Consider the following 26,730-nt stretch of genomic DNA (forward strand, 5'->3'; position numbering starts at 1 on the left):
CTAATAATTTTTGTAAAGTTTGTTAAAATGGAAACTTTAGTTGACAAAAAGCTTGACGACCTGATGAGTGTCCCGGGGGTGCAAGGGGTCATCTTGGCCGACCCTCAGGGCCTTTGCGTCGGCCATAAGGGAAAGATCCCCCAAACCCTGGCCGGGCCCATCGCGGCTTTGTGCGATGAACCAAATAAACAGTGGCCTTCACAAGTGAGTGTTTAGTCGCTGATGGTTTCTTAACAGTCAAAACTCTGTACATATATCAATCCAGCAAACCAATTCTATTTTTAGATCCGCTATGCACAGATCTGTAATGTAGCTTGATAAAATTAATGTCAAAGCCAACTAGGCTGTCAAAGCGTCTTTATGAAGATGGTGTTGATTTTCTCACCATTCAACATATAAAGTCATTTTATTCTCATTAAACACTTTTTCGTACTACTGGAAGTTTTTGGTATCCCAAAACATAAAATATGTTATCTCTACAAATCTAACATCTTATTACTATTTAGATATTATATATTTTTTTCTCCACTAATATTTAGGTATACTAAATAATTTTTTTTCTACGTACCATAATGGCAAGATATTCACTTTATTTTGATTGCAACAAGTGGCAACCCAGTTACATTTGTAGCACAACTTATTGCTTTGAATGTTCTAGGACCCTCCTGTGATTGTGCTGGAGACTGAAACGAAATCTGGCATCAGTTCTTCGCTCCTTGTAAAGTTGAACGACAACATTTGCACCGGAATACTCAAGGAAGAACGCAAGTAATCACCGGAACTTTGAGATTCTTTCCATCCACGAAAGGGTTTTTAATTCCATTTCACCCTTGGGAGCCAAAATGCTGATTAGGGGATAACTTTCATTATTATCACCTGCAACAAGAAACAAATGATTTTTGTTCAAGAAGTGTATGTTAGCGTACAGTAAAACACTCTCAAGAAAACTTAATTTATTTCTGGGATGTTCTAGGGAAAAACTACTTAACCATGAAGTTTAAATACTTGTTATATTAGTTAAAAGACTAATATTTAAAATTTATCTATGTATGTGGTTTATTTATGTTGAAAATAAGCACAATTTATGTCCCAAAGTTACAAAAATAGATATTTTTTATGATAAAAAGCAACAAACCACGAAAACAATTTAGTTTATATACAGCTTTACCATTTATACGCTTGTTATTGAAGGTTATATTATTAAAAAAAGTTGAGAAATGGCTTTATTCAAAACTGTGTGACAACCCGTATTTATAGCGGCATTAGATTGTTAACTGACACATCAGGCATTAAGTACTTATGCAGGGGTGTCCAACAGGAGGCACGAATGCCTAATATGAAATGGCACCCAAGCCCCCAAAATTCTGCCAATTGTCAAAAAAGCTAAATTTGTTATACAGCCAATTTTCATTGTTTATTCACAATACAAAACAATTCCAGCAATTACGATAACAAGCAATTACTTTTGATATTATAACATTATAGCGTTTTTATTTTTTGTATAAAAGCGCTTTCAATATTAGAAAAAAAATAGTTGCTAAACTTTGGCACGAAAAATTGGCATGTCGGCATGTTTGAGTTGGACACCCCTGACCTAATGTCTATGTTTGTTTGATTCTTGTTATTTATACATTTTGTTCATTTACTTGTTGTTTTACTGATTCCATCCTCTGTTTCTGTTTTAACGTTTCTTCCTAAATTTCTCCGTGAATCAATGTTTTGTGCTTTCATGTCGATAGAACTTTGTAAGTCGGGAGCCGTTGAAAGTTTGACATTTCCTACAAAATTGGGGTTTTAAAAGAATCACTGAGATTCCTAAAAACAAAATGCAACAGAAACTTATTAAACCTAGTTTTTAAACTACATGGCAATTTTATTGTTCAATGACCGCACTCAGGTTTGACATTGGTGATTGCTTGCAACTATTTCTTCCTAGTATGTAAAATATCCATAAATCTAGTTAAAGATGTGGGTTATATTTTAAGGAGCCTTCAGAGGAATTATAAAAAAAATTGACAGTATTCGAATGTACAAGAAAGCCCAGTAGGTGATGTGGTTTGGAATTAGCTTTTTTGTCTTCTAGGCTCCACTTTGAAATACTAGCGATGTAAAGTATTAATGCAGTTTGGTTTTAGTAAATACCTTCTAAACAGTTTAGTGTAACTCCAGAATGTTTGACAACATGAACATCAATGTTTCCATTTTGTGACGTGCAATTTAAACTTCCTTCAATCGTACCAACTTTTACGTCCTTTTCTGCGCACAACTTTGAGTTTCCGTGTAAACTTTTCATTCTGCAAATATATTCACAGTAAATTACCCTGTGTATCTAAAACAGTAAAATAGTAAGTGTTTAAACTTACTGTCATATAAACTTCTCTACAAAGAAGTGAATCAAACAAAAGTATTTTCTATTATCGTTATTCATCATTTTAAAGTTTTATAACAATTTAATTTACTAGGAATATCAATAGAACTACATACCTTTAGATAAATCCCAAATACATACTTTACAATTTAGAATAATATTAGGCAAATTAACTTTTTAAAGACATGTCTGTTAGTTGTGGCTAAAATATTCCATTTCTTCAGCCATTTATAAATATAATGTTTCAGTTTTTATGAACACCTTGCATCGCAAAAGCACTTACAAAATATTTCCTTTGTCACATTTTGCATAAAGTTCGTCGACATAAACATCTTCAACCAACAACAAACTGCAACTTTCTAATGTCGCATTTGTTCCTTGTAGTTTCTTGAAGCATATTTTCCCTCGGTGACTTTTAGCATTGACGTTCCCTTGCAAGATTTTCGACGAGCTGATATTTCCACTCAATGATTCCGCTTCAATTGTTAGACCCTTGTTTAAAAATATAAAATTTTGAGTTATAATTATAACGATTTTTAAGGTTAAGGTGAATTTTCCGAACTAAACACTAAATGAAATGTCAAGAAAATAAATATGCGTTTGGCTCCCTGCAGATGTGAACACTTTTGGATATATAAAAAAAATACCAAATATGGTTTAAAAATAGTAAAATGTGTTATTTGGAAGTCCGAAACACTTTTTTAGATTCCAAAAGACTTTGTAAATTGCCAGTATTTTTATGTAAAATTAGTTTTTTCACCTCTAGTTTCATTTTTTTTTGATAAAAATAGAATCTGTAGCTATAGAATTCGAAGCAAGTTACAAACATACACATGTGTAAATAAATACCACTTTAGAAGTCTGATGTTTTCACCTTAATACTGTTTAGGGTTATGGATCCCAGTTCAGTTTTTGTTTTTACAGAATCACATTCCAGTGAAGAAACTTGGATGTTTCCATAACCCAGAAGCTTTATGTCAAGATCTATAAATATTAACACATCAGTAAAACACCGAAACAATTCTCTTTAGGGATAATTTCCAAAAGTGCCAAGACAATAGCCTTTAATTAATGCTAAAATAACATTAAAAAAGTCAATTTTGTTTTTTTATAAATCTTTTTTACCATTTAAATAGCATTGATAACAATATATTTATCAATCGCAAGCTGAGGACTTAATAGGCAAAATACAGAATATGTGTTAAATTATGTTAGGGTAGAAATATTTAAGTCTGTAATAAAGCTTGACCAAACAAGTTGACACCATCTTAAAAAAAACATTTTAATACCTCCTTGTGTTAACGTAAGATTAACTGATGATGATACAAGTGCGTATTAAAACGTTTTTTTTTTCAATTTGATGTCGATTTACTTTTTGCTTGACCTTTTTTTCTTGTAGGCTTTGAGATCCATTATTTTATTTTAATTTTAGAAATGTTACAAATTATTTAAACACACACTCACTGAATGCTGGTGGAGTCTTAATATTAAGTTTATCAACTTTGGAACATTCACCAGAACCTTCAACTGTGACCACTTCATTTTGCAAGTTCACTTTTAATTCATTTCCAACTTTAAAAGCATTTACAAAAAGAAAATCATAAAAAAAATATTTAATGTATAAAACTTGGAGGGATTTCGACATTAATTAAGGTATAAATGCATAAAATTAGAGTTTTTAAAGTTACTTAACATATTGGCTTATGTTTTGCGCTTGGTTAAGTGATAAATACTTTGCGAACCGGTAAATTAAGTATATTTTGCTCATTGAAGAACTCTTGTTTGACACTTTTATGGATTAATCATTCAGACAAAAAGAAACATATTAGTCGAATAAAATTATCCCCAAAGAGCAGACAATCAAGCTTTTCCTAAGTTGACACAATTAATTCTACAAAATACCTAAACTTGAGTTTAAATAAGAAACGAATTTGGCAATTAAGTAAACAACACATGTAAAAACTTACTGTTTTCATATTTAATTTGATCAATAATAAGTTGATCTCCGTGTGGGTTTGAGTTGGGATCGATTGCTGAAACATCCACATCGCAATTCTTCAAGGAAATGTCCAACTTCCAAAAAGGCTTCACTGGAAACTCCCAACTTTCAATGTTAGTTTTGTTACTTGAAGCACGAAATAACACAAGGCAAGATTTCAATTGACGGGACAAACTAAAACCGCTTTTAATGAAACAGGGAAACATGTTTAGGGAAAATAATTTAAAATGAGAAAATTCGAACCATTAAATTTAAATCTTCTTACAAATTAAATTTCAACGAAAGGTCAAAACAAAAAGATCTTTATAGAAATGTCAAAAATATTCGGCAGACAAATTAATTTTTTCCAATTGACTTAAATTAACCAAATAACTTCAAATGGGTAATATTATTTGGCTAACCACTTTTAACTTAACAACAAAAAAAGTTGTTTTGCCTTTTGACAAAAATAAACGCTAACGTTTTGAAAATAAACGCTAACGTTTGAATAAGTCTTCCATTGTGTACCTCTTAGTTTGATTTATGTTGACGTTTTTTAAGCATTTCTTATAAAGACTTTCTATGATGGTGAATACCCTACTTCGGAAATATTAGGCGGGCATTATTTTTGCAATAAATTTGTTGCCAATTCGTTTTAAAATGACGTAAACCGCATACAAGCCAACATAAAAAAGGGACAAGCCATTTGAAATAAATAACGCACAGACTCCCAGTCTAAAAAGTTATTGGTGCTAAAAGTTAATGTTAAATAGTTAAAACTAGTACATTTATTCCATTTTACTCCTTCCTAAGTTAAATAACGCATTGAAAAAAAATATTTTCAATTAAAGCACTTAAGACAAGAAATTTTGAGGAAAAGCGTCACAAAGCTACGCCAGAAGGGTAATATTTATTTTAACAACAAAATGCTATAACTTATTTCTAAAATTAAATTAAATTTACTATTTTACGAAGAAATTACTAATAACAAGATTAACTTCGCAGCTGTTCACAATTGTTTACATCAACCAACGTTTATGATGCGCTGAATACTTTTAACACAGCTGGTAATTCAGGTTATTTTATTACTTGGTTTGCTGGACTATTCTGAGTTCTGACTTACATTTATTTAGGAGTTTGTCAACTTACAGCATAGATCACTGAACTAAATACTTGCCAAACTAAAGGCAACATGTGTTTATTTCTTTTAATATTTTTTTATTATGCTACTTCATCGCTTTACAAAATAATGTTTGGGAAAAAGTTTCCCAAAAAGAAAAAAAAATCCACGGTTGACTGCTTTCCCTGGATATCAGTCACGCACCAATAAACACATCAAACAACAAATTAATTTAAAAAATTATAAAATGTACAAAAACACTTAACAAGTTTTGAATTGTACAGCAGCTTGTTGACGCTAGATGTCACATCGGAGCAAAAGTAAAATGAAACGTGTTTTTGAACTCGTTGAAAAATATGGATTTGAATCCGCAACATGATATAGGGGGAAATGGGGGCATACAAAGTGAAAGCTAGGGGCAATTTGCAACATTCAGTAGAAAAAACATAAGCATGGGTACACTATGTCAAACAAATTAACTGAAGATGATACAAGCTCGTATCGAAACGTTTAAATCAAGATGATGTCGACCTACTCGACCTTTTTTTGCTTTGACATTTCTAATTTGTTATCTTTTGAATATGACCGAATCCTTGTGGTAATAACGAACGCTAGGTGTGTTGTAAATGCTTTGCGCCAGTGGTTGTCAGCATTTATGAGTGATGACTAATGGGCTCGCGACAATTTGTCCCTTGATTCTGTCAAGGGAGGCCAGTGGAGCTGGAGTTATTATGAAAACCAAAAACTCGAGTCGAACAGGCTAATAATTGAAAAATCTCCAAGGGGGTCGCAGGTCACGTTTAAGGACAGCTGATATAGAGCATACAGAAATAAAACGGCAAAATACAAATATAAACAAGCAAAAAATATTTACATGCTGATCAGAAAAGTTTGTTGCAATTATCATCAAAGTACACCGAGTTGTTTGGAAGCAAGTAACATGATAAAAGCACAGTTTGGTCCAAAAAGCAAATAATTAATCACAACTTGGTTTAGAGGCAAAAGTGGAATGTAGGGTCAGGGGTTATTCGAGGTCAAGGGGTTATCTGGGGTCGTGGGTTATTCGTTGAGTTTTCACGAAAATGAACTTTTTTCGCTACTGACATTTCGCACAAAAACTAGAAAAAAAAACTTTTTTCGTGCTTTGGACGAACATGGCTTGTTATTTCGTAAGCGCAGTAAAAAGTGATCAACGTCCAATAAAAATATGTTATGCCAACTTTAGTACAACGTTTTTAAAAGCCTGAAGAACTATTTTGCATATAACGTATAATATTAAACCAAACGCATTATCAATTGAAAAAAACTAAAACCAGCACCAAGATTCTCTTGGCGGCGAAATAAAAGCTGCATAAGTTCATAAAGAAACAGCGAATATAGAGCTTTGGTTGAATTAGGAAATTCACGAAAACCTCTTCAATGGAATTGCGTATTTTTTTAAAGAAAACCCATTCCCCGGAAGATAAAAGTAAAATTGAAGCCAAGTTATAAAACGTTGCGCTGATTAAGCCAGCCTCAGTAAACAAAACGAAGTTATAAAGCGACGTTTCGGCAGCAGGTACCAACTGACCTCACCAGGGTTAATAAGTACACGGCAATGAGTTAGCAAGCTTATACTACGAAGTATAAAATTAAGCTGCAATAGAGCAACAGGGATGACTGGATACATTAGGATCCTAAGTATTAACCTTTTAATTGTTAACCCTGATGAGGTCAGCTGGTATCTGCTGCCGAAATTACTCAATTTACACCAAAATGATTTCTATCAACAGATGTTGTCTGGCGAGCAAACATCTCCACAAGAACAAGCAGATTTCAGTTGTTCCCGTAGTTTTGAGTCCCAGAGTTGGTGAAACTTCCAGGTCCGTAATTCTGACCTCCTTGGTTGTAAGTCCCTTTTAGTCCCAAAATAAAGAAATCTTGGTCATTTTACGTCATAGTGGTAGTTGTTACCTCACGAATAGTGGTTATGGTTACGTCACAAGTAATCGTTGTTACGTCACAGTGGTAGTCGATTGGTCATTAGTAGTTTTGTTTCCAGTAAGATAGAGTTATGAGTTTTTCGTAAGAAAATTTTAAAACATACTCGGTTTTTCAGGTTGTTAAAAACGTAACAAAATACCAAGTGCGACAAGAATTACTTTAAATCAACTGAACAAATTTATAAAAGTGTACTGGCTTTCACAAAATATCCTGAAAACATTTTACAAGAAAGTATCACAAAAACACTACACTTTTATACAGAATAGTTGGCGTGAAAAAAAAAAACATTAAACGGAATATTTTTCATACTTTCTTCGACGCCAGGTAGGCTTATAGTGGAAACTGTAGCGTCTACTCTTTAAAAAGTACTTTTTTTTACTTACTTGGATTGTTAGTTGTTACATTGTCCCTTCCGGCAATACTGGCGCCACTAAAATCTAAAATTGGAAATATGACAAATTAAATAATTAGCCTTTCATAAAACAGGCTTACACATGTTTAGCCATAATATAGTTTATAGTGTGATCAATTATAAAGCTAAAAGTATTGTTTGAATCAATGTGATATCCCTACCCATAACCACCTAAAAATATGCACATTAATACTTACTTGCTCCATGTCCTTGAATGGAAATTCCACCTTGCTGACCTGCGCACATATAACACAAAGTTTTAAAAAAATCATGTTTAATCATAGTGTTTTTAAAAACTTATTATTTTTGGCCCAATTTGCTGATTCATTTGTGAGGCTAATACAACCAATAACGTATATAAAACATAGTAATCACTATTTTTTCAAAATTAGTACTGGGATTATATTAAATTACGGAAAACTTGTGGATGATCCATATATTCTGATACCACTGTTATGTAGAACTTTATTAAGGTAAAAGTGTTCAAACTATTAAAACGTATTGGTTAATCTGTGCTTGCTGTTGTACACTTCATACATAAATGTACAAAACGGTTTGTTGATATTTAGGACAAAGCAAAAAATACTCAAGGTGTGGAATTACGATAACACAAAATGTTTTGTTAAAAAAAAAATGACTGATGGAGTGATAGTTATAGAAATAAAATCCCAAATAAGTAATATGCATTTTTAAAGGTTGAAAACTATTTTAACACACATAGCAAAAAGACTTATGTTTCAAAACTTTTTTGGTGTTTACAGCTGTATCAAAACAAAGATTTTAAATACATTTTGGTTGTAACTTTATATTAATCTAGAAAGTAGCTGGCAATGTTTAGCAACCAATTGTAAAATTTTGACAAGTAGTGACAATTTTTTTCGTCTTTTTTTAGTTGACCTGATAAAACATGGTAGTTTAAAAGCTTGTCAAGATTTTAATACATTTTGTTGTTAAATATTGCCACATGATTTCCAGATTTATAATTAGACCGGGGGTTCTCAAACAGAGCCTTGGCGGTAGGTGAACAAGTTTAGGGGTATATGAAGGCAAGTTTATTTGAAAACAACAATTTTTTCTTGAATTGAATTAATCTTTTACATTTTTAGGACTAAAAACAGTAGATTTCTTTGATATTTTTATTTAGTTATGTAACTTTATGAAATCAGCTCAAAAAGTTAATGCTAACCCTTGCCCATAAAAACCAAATACATTTTTTCAGGGTCTGTGTTAACAAAAATGTTAAGAACCACTAAATTAAACAAATATGGTTACTGGCAAAGATTTATCTTAAAAATTATCACACTCAATAATGTCCACTTACCAGCGTTGGTGACCTGGTTATTGTGGTTGGTTTCATATCTAATGTCTCCACCAGCCATTGTGGCGTTATCTGAGTGAAATAAAACAACTTTAAGACAGGTCGGCTAAGTTTTTAAAATAAGGAGCATAAAGGCAAAAAAACACAAATTAAATGGCGTATTTTAACCCACAAAGTAATTGGATGCATTCAGTTTTTACAAAACTTTTTGCCAAATAAAGAAGAAAAGAAATAAATAATTTAGCGAATAGTAAGAGTGACATTGAATAGTTATAATTTTGTTTTTATTTTAAAAAATTCAAACGAAATGCAACAAAAATAAATTATGAAAAATATCTATAAAAATGTAGAACTTGTGTAGTAATTAGGCATAATAGAATATTACAATATTTTTTTAATAAGAATACATTTAAAAGTTAATTTAATTTTTTTTGCCAAACAGCAAAGCAAATTAATGAAAACATAATGATTTTAGTTTTGGTTTTACTCCAAAATTATCAACAAAACATGAAAAAGGGAAATTGAAAAATGTAGTTTTACCTCCGGCTTGCATTGAAATTCCTCCGCTTTGACCAATGTTCACGTTGTGTGTTTTCGGGGCTGCAGCTGCCGAACCAACTAAACAAAAACACAAGCTGTTGAGTTAAGGTGTTGATAATTATTATTCAATGCCAATGCAACTTTCAACAAAGAACAAATTTTTACCACAGCACCTAATGTACATATTCAAGTGGCAAGCTTAGATTAATATCTGTCATTGTAGCTTTTGCAGTGAATGTAGCTAATCACAATTACTCGGTAAAGCCTCAAAATGACAATTGGTTAAAATGTTAACTACTTTTATTACAATGTGCACATGTTCACGAACTGTTTTACGATTATTTTCTGTTTAGTAAAGAGTATGTTTTAGTTAATCCCCCTATAAATAGAAGTTAAATATTACAATAAATCATACTAGGGCCACATTCTAAATTCAAACTCTGTTCTAAAATATCTTACCAGTTAACTTTGAATATCCCTCCCTAGGCCTGATAAAATACCAGCTTTAATTGATTGTTATAAATTTAAAGTTACCTTGCTAAAGCAACTTTACAGCTAGCGAGCCGGAGCAATTGGGTTTGGGTTTGATGGCTTCAAAGCTGGAGCCCAGCCCTTATAAACTCACATTTTGATTGTTTGTTATAAACCAAAGTTGTTGCATAAATGAAAATAATGCTTTTACACATTAAATCACAATGTTTTAATGCTTGGGCAGTTTTCTTCTTTGTTCTAAATATTAGGATTACCTTGCATTGAAGTGATGGTGAAGTCCTTGATATGACCGAGGAGCTCCTGGTTTTGTTCGGCGAGTTTCCTCACTTGTTCCTGAAGGGATTCGACGAGGGTCGCGGATCGGACGCTATCAACAACTCGATCCAGTTTTCCCTGGGTGGCAAACTCAGCAGTGAATGAAATCGCTTCTTCAACCTTTACAAAGTCGTAAGCCTTAATTCCACTTTTGTACAAAGAATGACACAACGCGGGCAGAGAACCAAAGTCGAGGAAAGATTCGAGGTCAAAGTTTGCAGCGGCGATTATATCTGTTGAGAGCGGACATTCTTTGCCGCCAAGCGTAACACAATAGGAGCCACCAGCATTTTTAAGAGGGGCAGCGTCGTCAAACGAACCTTTTATTGCAAAATCTTCTTTAACTACCATCGCAAACTTGTCTTGTACTTCAAAATGGTGTGAGTTGCTGCAAAAATAAAATGTTTTAAGAAATTGTTTGAGTTTTTAGTTTGAAATGATTTAAACATCAAGCCCGTACAGAAGTAGGTAACATTCAGTAAACATTCTGCTAAGTTTACATAAAAAGATCTTGAAATAAAAACGCAGCTATTTAATAAAGGCCTGTGTTTGTTTTATTTTTTATTGTTCTTGGTCTTATAGAGCTGAAACCGATAACAAAGCCAATTGTTCAAGATTATTTTGTGATTATGGCCTTAACAATAGGATAAATGTTATTTCCTTTATTTCTGAAACTTTCACAAACAAGCAAAATTATCTATCTGATTTTCTGTTAAAGTTTTAAATTTTAGAGTTCTAACTAGGTTAATGTAAACAAAAATGAAGGCGGTGGTCTAGAATCTTACCACAGTTCTAAAATCAAGGCACAGAATTTGAGTTAGGGTGCGGGTTAGCGTTTGGGTTAAGGTGGGTCAAGTATTATTATATTCTTTGTTTAATAATAATACTTGACCCACCTTAACCCAAACGCTAACCCGCAACCTAACCCAAATGATGTTTCGTTGTGGTAGGATTCTAGACCAGCGCCCAATAATTAAATCAACACACAGTATGTGGATTAGGGTGCCAGTTAGCGTTTGGATTTGGGTGGGTCAAGTATTAGTTTTAAATAAAGAATATTATAATACTTCACCCACCCACACCCAAACGCTAACTCGCACCCTAACTCAAATTCTGTGCCGTGATTTCATAACTGTGGTAGGATTCTAGACCAGCGCCAAAATGGGTCCTATAACATTTTCATGCTAACGATGGCCAATGACACATTTTGATATATTTTTTTTAATTTTATTCGAAAAAAGGATTTTATTGGAACTCAGACTATCATAAAAACCTGCCTGACCCCGATATCGAACTACGAAATTCGCACTACTGTAGCTGAATGTGCAACATTTTAATATAATTTATGGCGCTGGTCTAGAATCCTACCACAATTATTCAATCAACGCACAATATTTGAGTTAGGGTGCGAGTTAGCGTTTGGGTGTGGGTCAAGTATTATTATATTCATTATTTATTAATAATACCCTAATCCAAATAATGTGCGTTGTGGTACGATTCTAGACCAGCGCCCAATTTATTGCTAAACCAGTGGACAGTAATTCGAAAAGTTTGATACACAAATTTCCGTCTAACTGTAACCAACACTTATAAATGCAGAAAACAACTCGAGGCCCCTTTGTTGCAATTTGAAATCGCAGTACCCAGGGATTTTTGTAGGTAATTCCCCTAAAAAAGTTTACCATGTTTGCAGTTTATCACGTGACTTATTCTAAATATATGTTTTTCAAACAATAACAAACTGCAAAGTCCTAAACTTGAGTAATTTTTAAAGTAATGGTATACGATACAAAACGAAGACGTTTCTATGGTAAATCAGCAAAACTGATCAAATTAAAAGGTACAAACAAATTCGGAGATGGCGCAATATTTGTTTGACGTCAGTTTATTTGAACTGCTTAAGTTGCCTATTAACAAGAAAACGGCTCCTTTTAGCAAGATTTTGTGACTTTTTCCCACTAAAGTTAACTTATTTAAACGTGAATTGAAATATAAAGTTAGGATTTAAGGTTATTTGCAAACCGTGTGCGGTCAAGCATATCTAGTCAAGTGAGAGCTTTAACGAATTGTTTTGTGAAATTTTATTAACTTTTAATTTTTATTTTTGTAAAAGATTAAAGAAACGTTAGCAAGAAATCACTACTGATCATTGAACCCTAAGAAAGTAGCAATTAGAACATCTAGAGATGGCCTATGATTTGAACTACAAACCTTTGTACTTATTTTATGAATTTTTACGCGCTAAACGTTGCTTAACTTTAAACAAAATACTGTTTTTTTATCAATTTGCTAAACTTAAACGATATCACTGATTGTTTCAATTTGAACAAAAACGGCCATGTTTTGTTTAGCGTTTTCGCAGAAATGAACTGTTCTAAGGGTGATTTAAAAAAAAGCAATTATATATTTTAAAAAAGAACTGGAATATAAATTGTTCTAAGAATTTTATGCCGTTCAAATTATTATTTGTTAAAAATATTCTTTAGGTGCGGATATTTCGGTTTTAATTACTTACTTCATGATACAGATTTCAACGATTATCTTATATTTAAATTAAACGAACACTAAAAATCCAGGTTTTGTTTAAGGAAGCAGGAAATTTATTTTAGTCACAAAGTTACATCTAAACATGACGTCACAAAGAAGTAACTTTAGAAACACCGCGTAGTTTGTTTAATTCTAGGGTGGAAAGGTGTTTTAATACAAAGTTACAAAAAGATAATGTCAATTCTAGTGAAGCGAAAAAACGCCTTTTATTGTTGAAACCTTCCTACCTTAAACTTTTAACAAACGAATTATTTTTTGACGTCACGGCATAACGCAACTTTATGACGTCATCATATCCGAGCCTGCTAATAAATAATTAGAAAATAATCCACACACATTATATTGAATTACACCATACATCGAGCGTTATGCATCAACATGAACTAACAATGATGGTTGCACAAAGAAATACTTTTCCAAGTAAATTACAGACAGACTTTCTGCCAATAACTTGTTGTACAAGCCTACATAACAAGCATAAACCAATGCATCCAGCAAGCAACACAATATTTGTCAACAGTAGGCTACAAGCTTGTAGTCTCAACATTTGTTTTTTTTACGTATATAATTTCTCATTCCAAACCGACGTTTAGATTAAGAATTTTATCTAACTGACAATGTTATTTGTTCAAATGCCCATTTAGGCCGGCTTAACTTTACAACCTTAATAGAGTTCCCAAGCTATTATCAGGACATAGGAGCAATTCACAATTAGTTAGAATAAGAATTAGCCGCATTTCGCCCTAATTTATTGAATGAGAAAACTAGAATTAAAGACAACTTTGCTTCAGAAATCTAACCTTACTTTTCACCTTCACAGAGCTCTCAAGCTTTTACTTCCTGTTCAACGCAAGCCATACAAGAATGTCAGGTAACATACCTGGAGGGGAATACCCGGGTAAACAATGGTAGCACATTGTGCGCAAACAAAGCAGTTGTAGCTTAACTGCGCGGAATTATGTACAATACTCGTTTGTTCGACTTGTGCTTTTGAAGTTTTGACTTTGGTGAGACATTTTAAAAGACCGCAATTACTTTATCTGTGTATGTTAAATTATCATGACTGCAGTTGTAGAAGCTATGTTTGGCAGAGTGTTTGATAAACTTTACAGGCAGTTTCGGTTCCTCAAAAAGACCCTAAAATTACTAAGTTTGTGAACCGACGGCTGGTTCTGTTGAAGTCGCACTGACGAACTGTGAAGGCACACGTATTAATCTTGGGCTGTTTCTAAGGTCTAGGGTTCTACACAGTCTTATGATCCCAATCTTTTCTTGCTTAATTCGAATTCCTTAGTATATCTAATGCCTCAACGAAGCCAAAATTTCATTTGTTACGTTTTACGCATCGCTACATGATAAAGCTACACAATCACGACATGCAGTACAAGCGCACACTTGTAGTTCACTTCTTTCTATTCACGCTTATTATTATTTGGGCAATAAAAGTAACTTTGCTCAGCCGCGGGCAGAAGTGGGAATTCCAAAGTTACCCAGTAAAAATAACTTTAGGCAAAGTAACGTATACATTTGTTTTATACCTATACGACGCCCATATACAAAACTTTATTCTAAGGAAAAGGGATTTTTACGCCCAGCGTTCAGAGAATTTGTAAAACACGAATATTATTTTTGGTTTAATAGGGTGTTTATTTTTACATACTTGTTGCGGCTTCTTAATTTCTCAGCGGCGAACAAAGCCAACCATAAAAAAACTGCTTGCAACCATAATTTATCGACACAAATGCCCACAAGTGCAACCACCAGTTGAAACCCAAGTTTCCCACAAAACCAAACTTGTCTGGCGCCTTTTCACGCTTGACTGGAGAAGTTTGTAGTTCGCGTTCAACAGTGCGTGACGAGGTGACAATCCTTGCTCACGTTAAACACAAAAGTATAACCCAGGTATTGTTAAACTTGGGTTCATAGACCCCTTGGTGCACGTGGTCTACTTTTAGGGGATCCATCAAGTCCTAATTCATATCTTTAAAATATACAATAAATATTTCAAGAAAAGATCATGTGAAAAAACAGGTTTTGCTACCTTCTTATGTATTATTAATTTCAGTTTCACATTTGCTTGACCGTAAACAGCAGGTTCTTAAAACTAATTATTTGGTGTCGTCAGTTAATAACGTCAATTCCATGCCGACCCTGGTCGACGTGGACCAAAAAATTTGGGGGTTAGGGTTACAAAAAGTTTACGGACCCTGGTGTAATAAGACGAAGGCTTGCGCGGGAATAACCAGTTCCCTGCCGCAGAAGAGATTTTATTTCTTGTAATTGCATTACCTTGTTGTAATTGAGTGGTGTTTAAAGCATTTTCACGTTTCTAGTTTTGGTCCATAGCGAGACACTTTATATAAGCACTCTATGTGCGCAGCTATTCCAAACTTACAAAGTGACAAAATAATAATTTGATTTAAAACCTTACAGTTTAATCGGAGTAGAAAATACAACAAAATTAATTATTTCCTTACAAGTAACTACGCACTATAACGAACCCTAGAAGAAGCTCACTGTACAAAATAATCTCACAAAATATAAATTGACTGAGAACAAACCTTGCGAAACTGATTTCTAAATGTTTTTTATAAGACGTTTAAAAAAAATTTTATGTAACAATTTTTCTAAAAAACTAGAATTTTTTTGCCTCGTGATGGGGAATTGATTTTCTTGTGGTATACTGAAACTACATTCTTGTAATATACTGAAACTACATTTATTACGATTTACACGAAGTTACACGAGCTCTCGAGGGAAGAAGAGCACATGGCCACGAAACAAAATCAATTATTTGTCTATTTTGACTATATAAACGCAGAAAACGCTCGAATCTAAATTATGTTTCCAGTGTGTCTCAGCCTATTTTCATAACATCGTTTTAACCCAAAGGCGTCTTGTGTCTCATCGCATTTTTTGAAATAAAGTTTTGGCAACTTCAACTATAAAAAGGCATTTTTACGCTACACACGAGTGTTTCAGGTCTTTTTCAATAGATTTCTTGAATAGTCACTCCAAATAAAGGAAACATTTAAAACTGCGACAGAAAAGTCAATTTTACAAAATACGACGAAATAGTTGCGGTCTGCTAATAAGGCGGTCTCTTGCAAAACCAAACCATAAAAAACCTGCTCCCTTATTTCATGGACATAAATCTCCACAAGTGCAACCACCAGTTGAAACCCAAGTTTCCCACAAAATCAAACTTGTCTGGCGCCTTTTCACGCTTGACTGGAGAAGTTTGTAGTTCGCGTTCAACAGTGCGTGACGAGGTGACAATCCTTGCATCAAACACGGAACAAAAATCTTGTAAGCGTCCAATGTGGTTGAAATATTTTAATACTTTTGTCAATATACGTAGTTTAAGCATTCAATGCGCGGCGTGGTTTCAAACTTGCAAAGTGACAAAATAACCATTGGTTGGAAAACCCTCCTGTTTAATCGGAGTAGAAAATACAACAAAAAATAACTATTTCCTAACAAGTAACTACGCACTATAACGAACCCTAGAAGAAGCTCACTGTACAAAATAATCTCACAAAATATAAATTAACTGAGAACAAACCTTGCGAAACTGATTTCTAAATGTTTTTTATAAAGCGTTTAAAAATTAACAATTTTTCTAAAAAACTAGAATTTTTGTGCTTCGTGATGGGAATTGATTTTCTTGTGGATTTATGGCTATTTTTTTTTAAGTTCAATTTATTCAAAAAATATAGACCAGTCTTAGTCTTGTAGCATAGATTTTTTTTCGTAATAATATTGTGCCTGAAAATTGTTGTCTGGGTAGGTTTTGGTTGATATTATAGTCCTCTGTAAAGCACAACTCTGCTGGGATTTTCTAAAGCCTGAATGAACCTGAAACTTTTATCGATTTGGGAGGTGTGACTGCGCTCTACCGCAACATAGCGGATAATTACAAAAATAAATACATTTAGTGAGGTTTTGAGGAAATAGATTTAAGTGGCCGGTATAAGTGATGCAGTTTGAATATAAATTCCTTAACATTGGTAAACATATTGCTCATTGAATGTTAGTTGGTCACCCAATAACTAAAACAGGACATTTACAAACATATGTAAAAAAATACGTAGACACAAAAACTTACAGACGGATCTAACAATTAGACAGAAAGCATACAAACAAACATACAAACAACCTAGGCAGTCACAATGCAAATACTGCGTGCAAATCAGTGTTTGTGGTAAATATCGCACAACTATGTGAATTGGCTTAGTATGTTTCAACAACAAAATCTTGCCGCCCAACAGAATACATATAGTGAGATATTGAAAGTTCTAAATTTGTTTAATAGCTTTAGAAACGCACCGCTTCCAACAAAAACGCCAGCAAATTTCGTAAAAGTTATAATTTTTTCCTTGCAGTTTTTGAGAGAATTGATGCCGTTTTGCATGGAGTGGTACTGGCCAGCGATAACGACACACAGAGGATAGTAGGCTCACACATAATGCCTTCGGGAAGGTTACCGAAATCAGTCAGCTTCGCCAGGAACTTGCAGTGACCAGGCAAAATTCACCGCATTAGAATCTCCCGGTTTGCAACTTTTCCAAATACTTTAAATATTTCTCGGTTTCCTTCGCTCGCGCGCTTTGCATTGTTGTGCAATCGATGGAAGGAAATGGCGGAACATCGAGCAATATTCAACACCAGGTTGGCAGCGCTTTCAATAATGCACTTATTATTGCGAAACAATAAGCGTCGCGCGCTGAAGCACTCGGAAGCCAGAATACTTCCCATCAGCTCAGCTCATGCATTTCTTTCTATTTGCTCTGAGCCCAGCGATACCTGGGGGGCGGTTGCGGGAGTCTAAAGGAGGGTGGGGGGGTATTACCTAAATAGTGGCTTTCTTATGAACAATTTGCGGTTTGAATTTCATATACATGGTATTGTGTAATCTAACAGATGATTATTTAGAGTTTTGTTTTCAATAGTTGTTTGCTCTGAGCTGCGATACCAGGTTGGGGCCGGTGAAGGTATACTGGCTGAGTTTAAGTCCCAGTCAAGCCATAACTCGAGCAAGTCAATTTCAAGTCCTAGTAAAAAATAAAACGTTAACCTATTGGAATTGGTAAAACCGTCCGATTATTACAAGCAACAAATAAACTGAAAATATAAAAACGTAACATATGCAAGCAAATAATTTATGTGCAAAAAATCGGTCAACACAGCTCAAATTCTTGTAGCAAATTTGTAGCAAAGGGGCATCCATATTGTAGTAAATATCATGCAATTCCTAAACAAGACGGCCCTATTTTAAACTTTATTTACTTTACGCAATAACATTATCACGCCAAGGACTGCAACGAATGGTTGCTATACAGGCTTAACTCAGGGGGAGCACTGGTTACCCACTCCTTCAGTTTAGCGAACGTGCCCTGGCTAGCAGAGCTTACTTCCAAAGTGTGCAAGTCGCGAGCCTCAGACATTTAGGGAAGTTGCAGCTAAATAAAACCGGGACAATTACAAGTTGAAGATGTCGCCTGATCCCTATCTTAACGCGAGCCTGGATTATGAGCTTGTAGATGACATGCTGGAACAGATGCGGGAATTGTGTGAACAGGAGGGTGGAGGGAGTGATCGGCTTGTGGAGTCGATAGCCCTGTACGTGCTGGTGGCTGCTGGTTTGGTCGGGAATGCACTGGTTGTGTTTGTAGTAGCGATGCTGCATGATTATACAAGGAGCAGGCCTGGATGGTGAGTAAATGTTGTTTGTTGGTAAGAACTATTTCTAAGGGTTCTGTTTTATTTTGACTTGATTTTAAAATGTTGCTCACTTTGACTCGGTTGATAAATGCGAGATGTTCGCTAATAATTTGACTTATGTCGATTTAATATTTTTTTATTTTTTCACTTAGCTCTTTATGGCCATAATCGACTTGGAATATATTCATTGCCAATCTTACTTATGAAAGAAATTCTATTTGATTTCTATATTAACCATTAAGCAAAATCAGCACGTGCTTAGGGCACTAAGGGAAGGGGGCACCACAGAAATTTCCAAGCCCAATATTCAACGGTGTCTAAGTGTTTCATGAAATAATTAGAGTTGGTCAGACGGCTCAGACCTCAATAGTGGCCCGGCTGAAATAAATGTTTGCCTATTTTTCCTTCTCAAGTATAATCTTAAACCTGTCTATATTTTCGATGGATAATATCTTGTGTGGTTTATTGTGTTTATGTTTTCAATGGCACATATAGGGCAAAAGTCTTAAATGCCTGGGGCCTCCAAAGGTATGATCGGGCCTTGACTGTAACCACTGACGGTCTTGCCTATCACATGTACCGTTGTTGTTGAATTTCTATGGCGAGACTGAGAAAAAAATTAAACAACACTCTTTTAAGGGCCTAAATGTACGTGCAAATTCCTCCAACGCTCATTTAAAATATAGTCTGCTCAATAACTGCAGCAGATAATTTTAGTTTTACAAACTGGGATGAAATAGTTGCGTTTTGTAAGTTCGTAGCGGTCAGCAGCTTTAATCAACGTGTGATGTTGTGTATAATATTCATCTTTGTATCTTGTTGGGCTTAACATATTGCGTCGCGCAGCGCTAGATCACCTTTCCACAAACAACCTGCTTTTTAAACGATGAATTTTCTCGTTTAGGGTCTACAATAATGTTTTAATAACCAGAGCCCGCTTTCACTGTGCCGTGAGGTTTTGAGAAGCCTACAAGAAGAAAAAAAATAGTGCGCATTTCAGTCTTGCAAGACTGCATTCCTATACATGAGTTTATTTAAAAACAAAATTCTCAGCACACATTTATGGACGTCCGATAACATTGTATCGAAGCCGATATCCGATACTGAGTGGTAGTATTGGTAGAGATCCGATACTAGGGTGGTGTCTATTTAATAAGTAAATCTTATTTGATTTGCAAAAAATAAGTCTATTCGTTCAGCTTTAACATTTTTACTCAAAATACTATAAAAGTACTTGTCTCCCCCCCAAAAAAAATTGATGTTTTCCTAAGTAAATACAAAAATTTGTGGCTCTCCGCGCGAATCTAATTATTTCTCTAGGATTTCTAAGCCTAAATTTGTTAAAACTCGTCTCAGTGCAGCCTCGAAAATAAAGAGTTTTTTTTTTGGCGCGAATCGATAACTTCTTTGCAATATTGCTTTTGTATAAAAGTAATATTTATTAAACATAAAATCTTTAACAAAGCAATCAATCTGGGTGACGTTCTTAAGGTTACTTCCTTATGACATCACGCCTCTAAGAAACTTTGTAACGTCACGTCTGAAAAGTTTTTATGCCCCAGAAGGAAATTCCTGGATCCGCGCCGGATCAAACTTTGTGTGCGTGGTATCCGCTTATTTTCAAGTTACTTCCCCGAATATTTCAAGCCAGTGAAAACAACCCGAGCCCGACTCCGGCTCTACAGCCTGTATTCCGCCCTTTTAAGTACAAAACTACAATAAGAAGTAACTACAATAAGATAAATATTTAGATCCACTCATAGAGGTGGAATACAATGCATCAACACCATTTTGCAATTTCATCAGAAATTTGATACTGCGCATGCGCACGTCGGGCTTCCCAAGTAGTTACTTAAACTTGACTCCGCAGTTTTACTTTCAGCTTCCCTTGAATAAACTTTTATCTTTCCAGGATGTTAATTCAGATGCTGGTCGCCAACATCCTGTTCATTGTCTGCGTCATAATCAGGCTTGTCGCCGACTCATCCGACAAATGGACGGCAGGCGTGACGTCATGCAAGATCCACACATTCCTTACTACGTCATCGCTTAGCAACGCCGTCGTCCTGCTTATGGTATGACATCACTGAAATGTTTTGCGACATTTAATTATTTAACTGCACTTCCAAGGCACAAACAATTCAAGCATTAAACTTAGTATGTGTTTTTAACAGAACCTTGCAATCCAACAGAACACAAAAAGTTTTAAAAGCTTGAGAAGCGAACCGCTTCGGACAACAACCAGTCAGCAAATAACTTTTAATATAAATATGGGAAACACTGCCCTAACCCTAAGTTCGGTCCAACCCAGTTCACGCAAACCTTTCAGTTACAAAAAAAGTTTACAAACCTTGTTCTATAGATATATTATGCGCAATTTAATATATAAACTGTTGCTACCAGGAATAATAATAATAATCAAAACCAGCTCCTTTGGTAATTGAAGTTGTTAAACAATGTTTCGGCGACTTTTCAAATCGCCTTCGTCAGGGTGGAACATATTATATAATGATGTTTGGCGAAACGATTACAATATTCAGAAAAGGGCGCATCTTTATTAGATCCAAAACCATTTGCAAGAGGTTTCTAATTTAATATTATTATTATTACTTTGCTGTGTATTTTACTTTCCTTATAGGAACTGACGATGACAGTACAGGCGAAATATATATTCCTTTAAAATATGTCTGATCCCGTTTTTACTCGGGTTTTGAAACTTTGAATTTTACTATTTAACGTTTACAATTACAAGAGGAACTTTTTTTTGATTAATATCAAGTGCTTGGAATCCCTGTATGTTTATATTGTTTTGCATCGTCAGGTGACGAACATTGAGCGAGCAGTGACGTACATCGGTCCCAGCTTCCCCCAACGAATCGCGTCCCTTTGTTCGAGGAGGGGGGTCGGTATGCTCACGTGCGCCATCATATGGATGTTCTGCCTGGGCAGCAGCGCCCCCCAGTGGCAATACGCGGGCCTCGGTATTTGTGAGAGATGCTCCATGATCCACCCGCTCAATGAATGGGAGATATGCGAATTTGTGAGTGCTGGCAAGTGGTCGCTTATTCCCAAGGTCGAGAGTTCGAATCCCGATCGGATTGGTTGTACCTTAAGTGATTCTCGCTTGGTTTAAGGGCGTGAGTTTTATTCAAATTAAAGGTGCCCGGATATTATCGTATTGGAACAGACATCTTCTCATAGTATAAGTTCCGAGTGCATTAGACCAACCTAACTTTGTCATTTTAACTTTGGTATAACCATTGACAAGGGTTGCCCGATACATTCCCTGCGACTTTTCCTGCCATAAATGCCTAATTGCCGTGTCGGCATGTTGAGGAAGCAGTTTAATCTTTTTGTTCAAAAGTTGCTTACTTATCCTTATGCGTGGCAAGCAAAACTTACTTACATATACCAAGAAATATCGGTGGGTTCAACTTTGGTCTAATTTTTTTTAGTTAAAGTTGAAGACAACAGAGTTTGTATTTCTTAGACTTTTTGGTGTACTGTCAGTGGTGGATAAAAACTAATGTCTGCTCGCTTTAGGGGTGTTTTTCTTTAAACCAGGAAAAAATTTTGATGAAATTTTGTAACACAATTTATTAAAGCTTTCTACAGTTTGTGTACAATAGTTACTTATTATCTTCCTATGACGAAAACTAAGTTAATAAAGTTCGACAATTATTTTCTATCAGGCCCGAGATGATAAATCCTTTCTGTCCTTTATGAAAAAAGTTTGGCGAACCCTGCTTTAAATGATAATAAATTTTATCTTACAGAAGTGTTTAATTTATCGGTTCCTAGGGTGAGGTGCGCTAACCAATTGGGCTCGTTAAAAGTTTTTAGCCTTCAACTCAATCCAAATTGAAAAAATGGAAATAGTGAAACAAGTGAACGCTTCCCAATGAAAAATCGCTTAAGTTACTGTAAAGCTGGTTTCTGGCTAAAGTGTTTCATTTTTCAAGTGTTTTTGTCTTTTTACACATTCATTGCCATATTTTTACAAAACTTTTCAAATTTATTTAATATTTTCAGCTAAAGTTGAACGCTACGGAATGCAAAGAGTACGTCAGTTTCCAGGAGTTCGTAACCGTGCATTCGCTCGACCCTGGTGAATTTGAAGACGACATGGACCACGCATGGAGAGACTACATGGACTACTACCCGCTGCATGAATACGGGGACGACCAGCGAATTGTGTCAGCTCAAGTCATGTACGAGTTTGAGGAACACATGAAGAAGTTGTTCGCTGAATATCCGCTCAATGAAACTAAACTCTACTATCCTTGCAAGTAAGTGGTGGTTTCACTAGGCCAGGAAATGTGCCACAAATTGTTCAAAATAAAGGTCAAATAAATAGAAAAAGATTTAGAGTGAAATTTCTCAAAGTTCTGATAAAGTTGAAGATGGAGAGTTAATAAGAACCAAACGAAAGTTCAAAACCAATCTTGTTTTCCGACAGATTTAAGCAGCCTTACTAGAGATGTGTAGCTTTTACAGGAAAACAGGAAAAATAATTTGCTTGTATTAGGATTAACATAAAAGTAAGTAGGGACGGTAAAAACTGCAGTAAGAATATCAAAGCCCATACAGAAGTAAAGGCATTTTAATGGTTTAGAATATTTCTTTTTAACATAGACTATGTTGCAAAAGAATAAAGAGTTGATTGTTACTAACAAACTTTCAATTGTTGCTAACAATGGGTCGATTGTTGCTAATAATGGGTCGATTGTTGCAGACACGACCAGCCGCAGCATTTCTTCAGGTTGCTTTACACGAGGTTCGTGGTATTCTTCGTCTTTCCAGTTGTTTCGATGCTCATTTCAGCTTCAGCGATGCACAAACACAAGAAAATGGTTTCCACATCACCGGTGAGTACATTTACCAAACTACATCCCCTGATACTTCTGTATGTACCGGTGGTGGCCAGTCGGCAGAACAACAAGTGTATTTGCAGCTCTTTATAATAATGCTTTTCAAACCGGAGTCCGTAAGAAAGGAGCCTCGTAAATTCTTTTAAGTCATAAGTTCATAATGTAACTTGATAACGAATGTCAAAACCAAATAAGGTCGCAGATCGATATGATATTCAACCTTTGCAACTCACAGTTTTCGGCGTAATCTTAGGAAATTTGTACTGCGCATTCGCACGGGACACAAATCTCGAGTACCCGAGCCCTAATACTTTTACCTTGATATTCTATAACATAGTGGTTCAAAAATATTCCAGCATATGCTCTTCCAGCTTTAGAATTTAATTTCGGTCGGTTTCAACAGTTTCCCAATTTGCTACTGCGCATGCGCGCGCCGGACTAGGGACTCGTGTAATCCAGGATAACCTTAACCCGAGTCCGGCTACGAATCTGTACCTATTGCAAAGTCAATTACATATTGTATAACATAAGGTTTATCAAGATGCACACAGATACTCATAAAAGCGCCATCGCGTGGTTTCAATATTCTCTTTATTCGACCACCAGGGGGCGGACGCGTGCGGCCAGTGGATGCTGACGGTGCTTTCCCTAAACTGCTTGTTCCTGGTGTGTTGGCTCCCGTCCCACGTCATCAGTTTGGGTCGAGTTGGGGGGTTAGGGGGGTCGGAACAAACCTGCTCGGCGCTCAACAGCTTCGCGCACTTCATGGTGGTCGCTTACCACGCAATCTTTCCATTCGTGTACATGTGAGTATCACCTTGAATTTATTTGTCCGTTTGTATGTACTCTGTGCTCTGTCTGTAGTTGTAAAAAGGGGGTATCTTTATGCAATACGAAGCATTTGGAAGCAGGTTTCTACTAGTCGATCACTGATCATTAGACGAGTATATTAACAATAAAACTTGAAGTTAAAAAACAAAGTAAAACAGGAATCATGTATGCGAAATGTGACAACCCTTTTTTAACAGTGGATAACGTTGGCGCACCGATTCCGGGTATTCATTATATTAAGCGATCATTTTACTATAGGTCATCTCTACCGCTACTTAACTGTAAAGTTCACTTACCTTTTGGTAATCTATTATATGAAATCAAAAATTTTGAAAATTTTTTGGAATCAAATTTTCGTATTTTCAGGTTGATGACGCGCAACTTTCGGATCCAGTTCCTAACTTCGGTAGCTTCGATCTCTTATTGCGTTCCTCATCGAACAAAAAGCGACTCACTCCCGCTCAGGAGCAGAAGGTGTTCCTGTCAAACCGTGGACATCGTGGAAGTTGTTACCGAAGCTGAGAGCGCTTGAAGCTGGTTGTGACGTCATAAGGACCATTGTGTTGCAATGTTGCTTGGCGGTTGTGGGTTGAGGTTTGGTAAATGGAGGATGTAGAGGGATTTTAGCCGGCCAAAAAAGTTTTTTGTTGGGCCTTATAACGTTTACGCTGCATATTGGTAAGATTTGCAAAAAGTCCAAACCCCCGATTCTAAACTAACGTCTCTTTCAAGAGTTGTGCCGGAAATCCAGCCCCTGTATATCTTACAAATCCTATTTATTAAACATATAAATATTTTGCTGAATTATCGCCACAAAACAAGCCAGAATACTCAAACCGCAACATTGATTGATCGAGGGTTTTAGTAATCGCGTGTTATGACGTCACTTGGTTGTTTTCAAACCAGGGACTCGAACCGCTTGACTTTTTCGGTTCGGGTCCAAGGATTTTTTCGGAATCCGGTTTAGTTCCGGTTTCGAGCAATTAAAATTTTCCGGTTCAGCTCCGGTTCGACCATCGCTATTTTAAAACCGGTTCATTAATTTCAGGTTCAGATATGATATAATTTGCGTAAAACCTAAAAATGTGGGTCAATAAATATATAGTGAATAATCTTTGAATTGTAAGTCATTTAATCTAAGTTACGTGACTTATTAAAAAAACAGCAACTGATTATTAAATATCTGAAGACGAACGTGGCTTACCTATTCCCTCTCCCTGCAGTTTCAGGCATTATTTCGGCCATTAGGACCTTCTTCCGGGGAATTTAGAACTTATTTAGGCGGGTTTATGTCGTATTGAGACAATTAAAATCTTATTATGTTGTGGATACGTATTTGGCTTTATTATGTCGTTGGTCTTAATACTATGGTTTTATAGATTATTCTGCTTTAAATATTGTTGATTTGTAAGTCTTATAGTGTGTTTCTCTTCTGAACGACGATGCCAACATTCGATTCTTTTGTCAATTGTTTTTAAATCGCACAAGTTCAACCAAAACAAACCGAAAGAGTTACATTCTGTCTTGTTTGTTTATAAATAACCCACCTTAGTCATGAAGCAATGAATGCGACATGGCAGTTGCTCGGGAAGCTTAAAATGTCGGGAAATTGCTTTTAACATTATACAGGGGTCATCAATCTACGACCCTACGTATGTTTGCTACATATCACAGCCTACTGATTACTGACGTTTCCATAAGCTATACAAAAATCTTATCATATAGCAAAATATTTGCCCGGTTACAATATCATTGCCCCGATGAAGATTTCTTGTATAGGTTTCAAAACGTCTCTACATTTAAAATATAATGTCGGATAAACCATTTTACAGTTGGTTTTCTAATAAAGATAAAGTTGAAATATTGCCGGGTGCAATTAAAACCGAATTTTGAAAATAAAGTGGCAGACAATCTCATAAATATAACTACAGTTTTGGTGCAACGTTTATGCGAAATTTACTTGTGAGGAGTTTACCGATTCAGTGGTCAGAATAATACAAATAAAAGACTTTCAGGTCTATTTCTTTCTGTTTAAAACTAGGGTGGAAGTGGAATAGTTGTCTTACCGAAATGCATTTTTTTAGAGATGACGTCACAACAATGTACGTCATAAGGGGCGTTTTACACAAGTAACCTGAGGTCATAGTTCGATGCGGTCAACAAATACGCAACCTAATTGTTCGTTGAAATACATTAAATGAGATGGCGGAATGTTTTGGTGAAAAGGGACA

The 26,730-nt window shown here is 35.2% G+C and overlaps 4 protein-coding genes across 4 annotated transcripts; 2 read left to right on the forward strand and 2 right to left on the reverse strand.

Moving 5' to 3' along the window:
- Nucleotide 1: 1 nt before the first annotated feature.
- Nucleotides 2-1,043, forward strand: LOC146146494 (ragulator complex protein LAMTOR5 homolog). The gene is made up of 2 exons (XM_083387244.1): nucleotides 2-204; nucleotides 659-1,043. The coding sequence occupies exons 1-2, from the start codon at nucleotides 28-30 to the stop codon at nucleotides 770-772; spliced, it is 291 nt and encodes a 96-aa protein (XP_083243370.1). The 5' UTR covers nucleotides 2-27; the 3' UTR covers nucleotides 773-1,043.
- On the reverse strand, nucleotides 773-4,617 carry LOC146146495 (protein FAM185A-like). The gene is made up of 7 exons (XM_083386821.1): nucleotides 4,336-4,617; nucleotides 3,833-3,940; nucleotides 3,243-3,352; nucleotides 2,652-2,860; nucleotides 2,143-2,294; nucleotides 1,647-1,778; nucleotides 773-876 (listed from the first exon to the last, which is right to left on the reverse strand). Exons 1-7 carry the CDS (start codon nucleotides 4,571-4,573, stop codon nucleotides 773-775), a joined length of 1,053 nt encoding a protein of 350 aa, XP_083242947.1. The 5' UTR covers nucleotides 4,574-4,617.
- Nucleotides 4,618-5,539: 922 nt separating this feature from the next.
- LOC146146496 (uncharacterized) lies at nucleotides 5,540-11,302 on the reverse strand. Its single transcript, XM_083387232.1, has 6 exons — nucleotides 10,466-11,302; nucleotides 9,720-9,797; nucleotides 9,183-9,251; nucleotides 8,059-8,097; nucleotides 7,833-7,886; nucleotides 5,540-7,361 (listed from the first exon to the last, which is right to left on the reverse strand). Exons 1-6 carry the CDS (start codon nucleotides 10,875-10,877, stop codon nucleotides 7,282-7,284), a joined length of 732 nt encoding a protein of 243 aa, XP_083243358.1. The 5' UTR covers nucleotides 10,878-11,302; the 3' UTR covers nucleotides 5,540-7,281.
- Nucleotides 11,303-18,567: 7,265 nt separating this feature from the next.
- LOC146146497 (uncharacterized) lies at nucleotides 18,568-26,148 on the forward strand. Its single transcript, XM_083386822.1, has 7 exons — nucleotides 18,568-18,788; nucleotides 20,710-20,872; nucleotides 21,619-21,837; nucleotides 22,830-23,086; nucleotides 23,533-23,665; nucleotides 24,275-24,474; nucleotides 24,866-26,148. Exons 1-7 carry the CDS (start codon nucleotides 18,568-18,570, stop codon nucleotides 25,029-25,031), a joined length of 1,359 nt encoding a protein of 452 aa, XP_083242948.1. The 3' UTR covers nucleotides 25,032-26,148.
- The last annotated feature ends 582 nt before the right edge of the window (nucleotides 26,149-26,730 follow it).

Source organism: Ascidiella aspersa, chromosome 4 (assembly GCF_963924565.1).
Source record: "Ascidiella aspersa chromosome 4, kaAscAspe10.2, whole genome shotgun sequence".
NCBI lineage: Eukaryota > Metazoa > Chordata > Ascidiacea > Phlebobranchia > Ascidiidae > Ascidiella > Ascidiella aspersa.

What these genes read in the sequence shown, in the direction of transcription:
- LOC146146496 (XM_083387232.1), bottom strand. Translation starts at nt 10,877, where the DNA reads ATGGTAGTTAAAGAAGATTTTGCAATAAAAGGTTCGTTTGACGACGCT. An exon ending in AATTTCAATGCAAGCCGGAG is followed by an intron (nt 9,252 to 9,719) that starts GTAAAACTACAT and finishes TATTTCACTCAG; the next exon opens with ATAACGCCACAATGGCTGGT. An exon ending in TAACCAGGTCACCAACGCTG is followed by an intron (nt 8,098 to 9,182) that starts GTAAGTGGACAT and finishes ATATGTGCGCAG; the next exon opens with GTCAGCAAGGTGGAATTTCC.
- LOC146146495 (XM_083386821.1), bottom strand. Translation starts at nt 4,573, where the DNA reads ATGTTTCCCTGTTTCATTAAAAGCGGTTTTAGTTTGTCCCGTCAATTG. An exon ending in TCAAATTAAATATGAAAACA is followed by an intron (nt 3,941 to 4,335) that starts GTAAGTTTTTAC and finishes ATGCTTTTAAAG; the next exon opens with TTGGAAATGAATTAAAAGTG. An exon ending in TAACCCTAAACAGTATTAAG is followed by an intron (nt 2,861 to 3,242) that starts GTGAAAACATCA and finishes TTTTTAAACAAG; the next exon opens with GGTCTAACAATTGAAGCGGA.
- LOC146146497 (XM_083386822.1), top strand. Translation starts at nt 18,568, where the DNA reads ATGTCGCCTGATCCCTATCTTAACGCGAGCCTGGATTATGAGCTTGTA. An exon ending in ACAAGGAGCAGGCCTGGATG is followed by an intron (nt 18,789 to 20,709) that starts GTGAGTAAATGT and finishes TTATCTTTCCAG; the next exon opens with GATGTTAATTCAGATGCTGG. An exon ending in AAATGGTTTCCACATCACCG is followed by an intron (nt 23,666 to 24,274) that starts GTGAGTACATTT and finishes TTCGACCACCAG; the next exon opens with GGGGCGGACGCGTGCGGCCA.
- LOC146146494 (XM_083387244.1), top strand. Translation starts at nt 28, where the DNA reads ATGGAAACTTTAGTTGACAAAAAGCTTGACGACCTGATGAGTGTCCCG. An exon ending in ATAAACAGTGGCCTTCACAA is followed by an intron (nt 205 to 658) that starts GTGAGTGTTTAG and finishes TGAATGTTCTAG; the next exon opens with GACCCTCCTGTGATTGTGCT.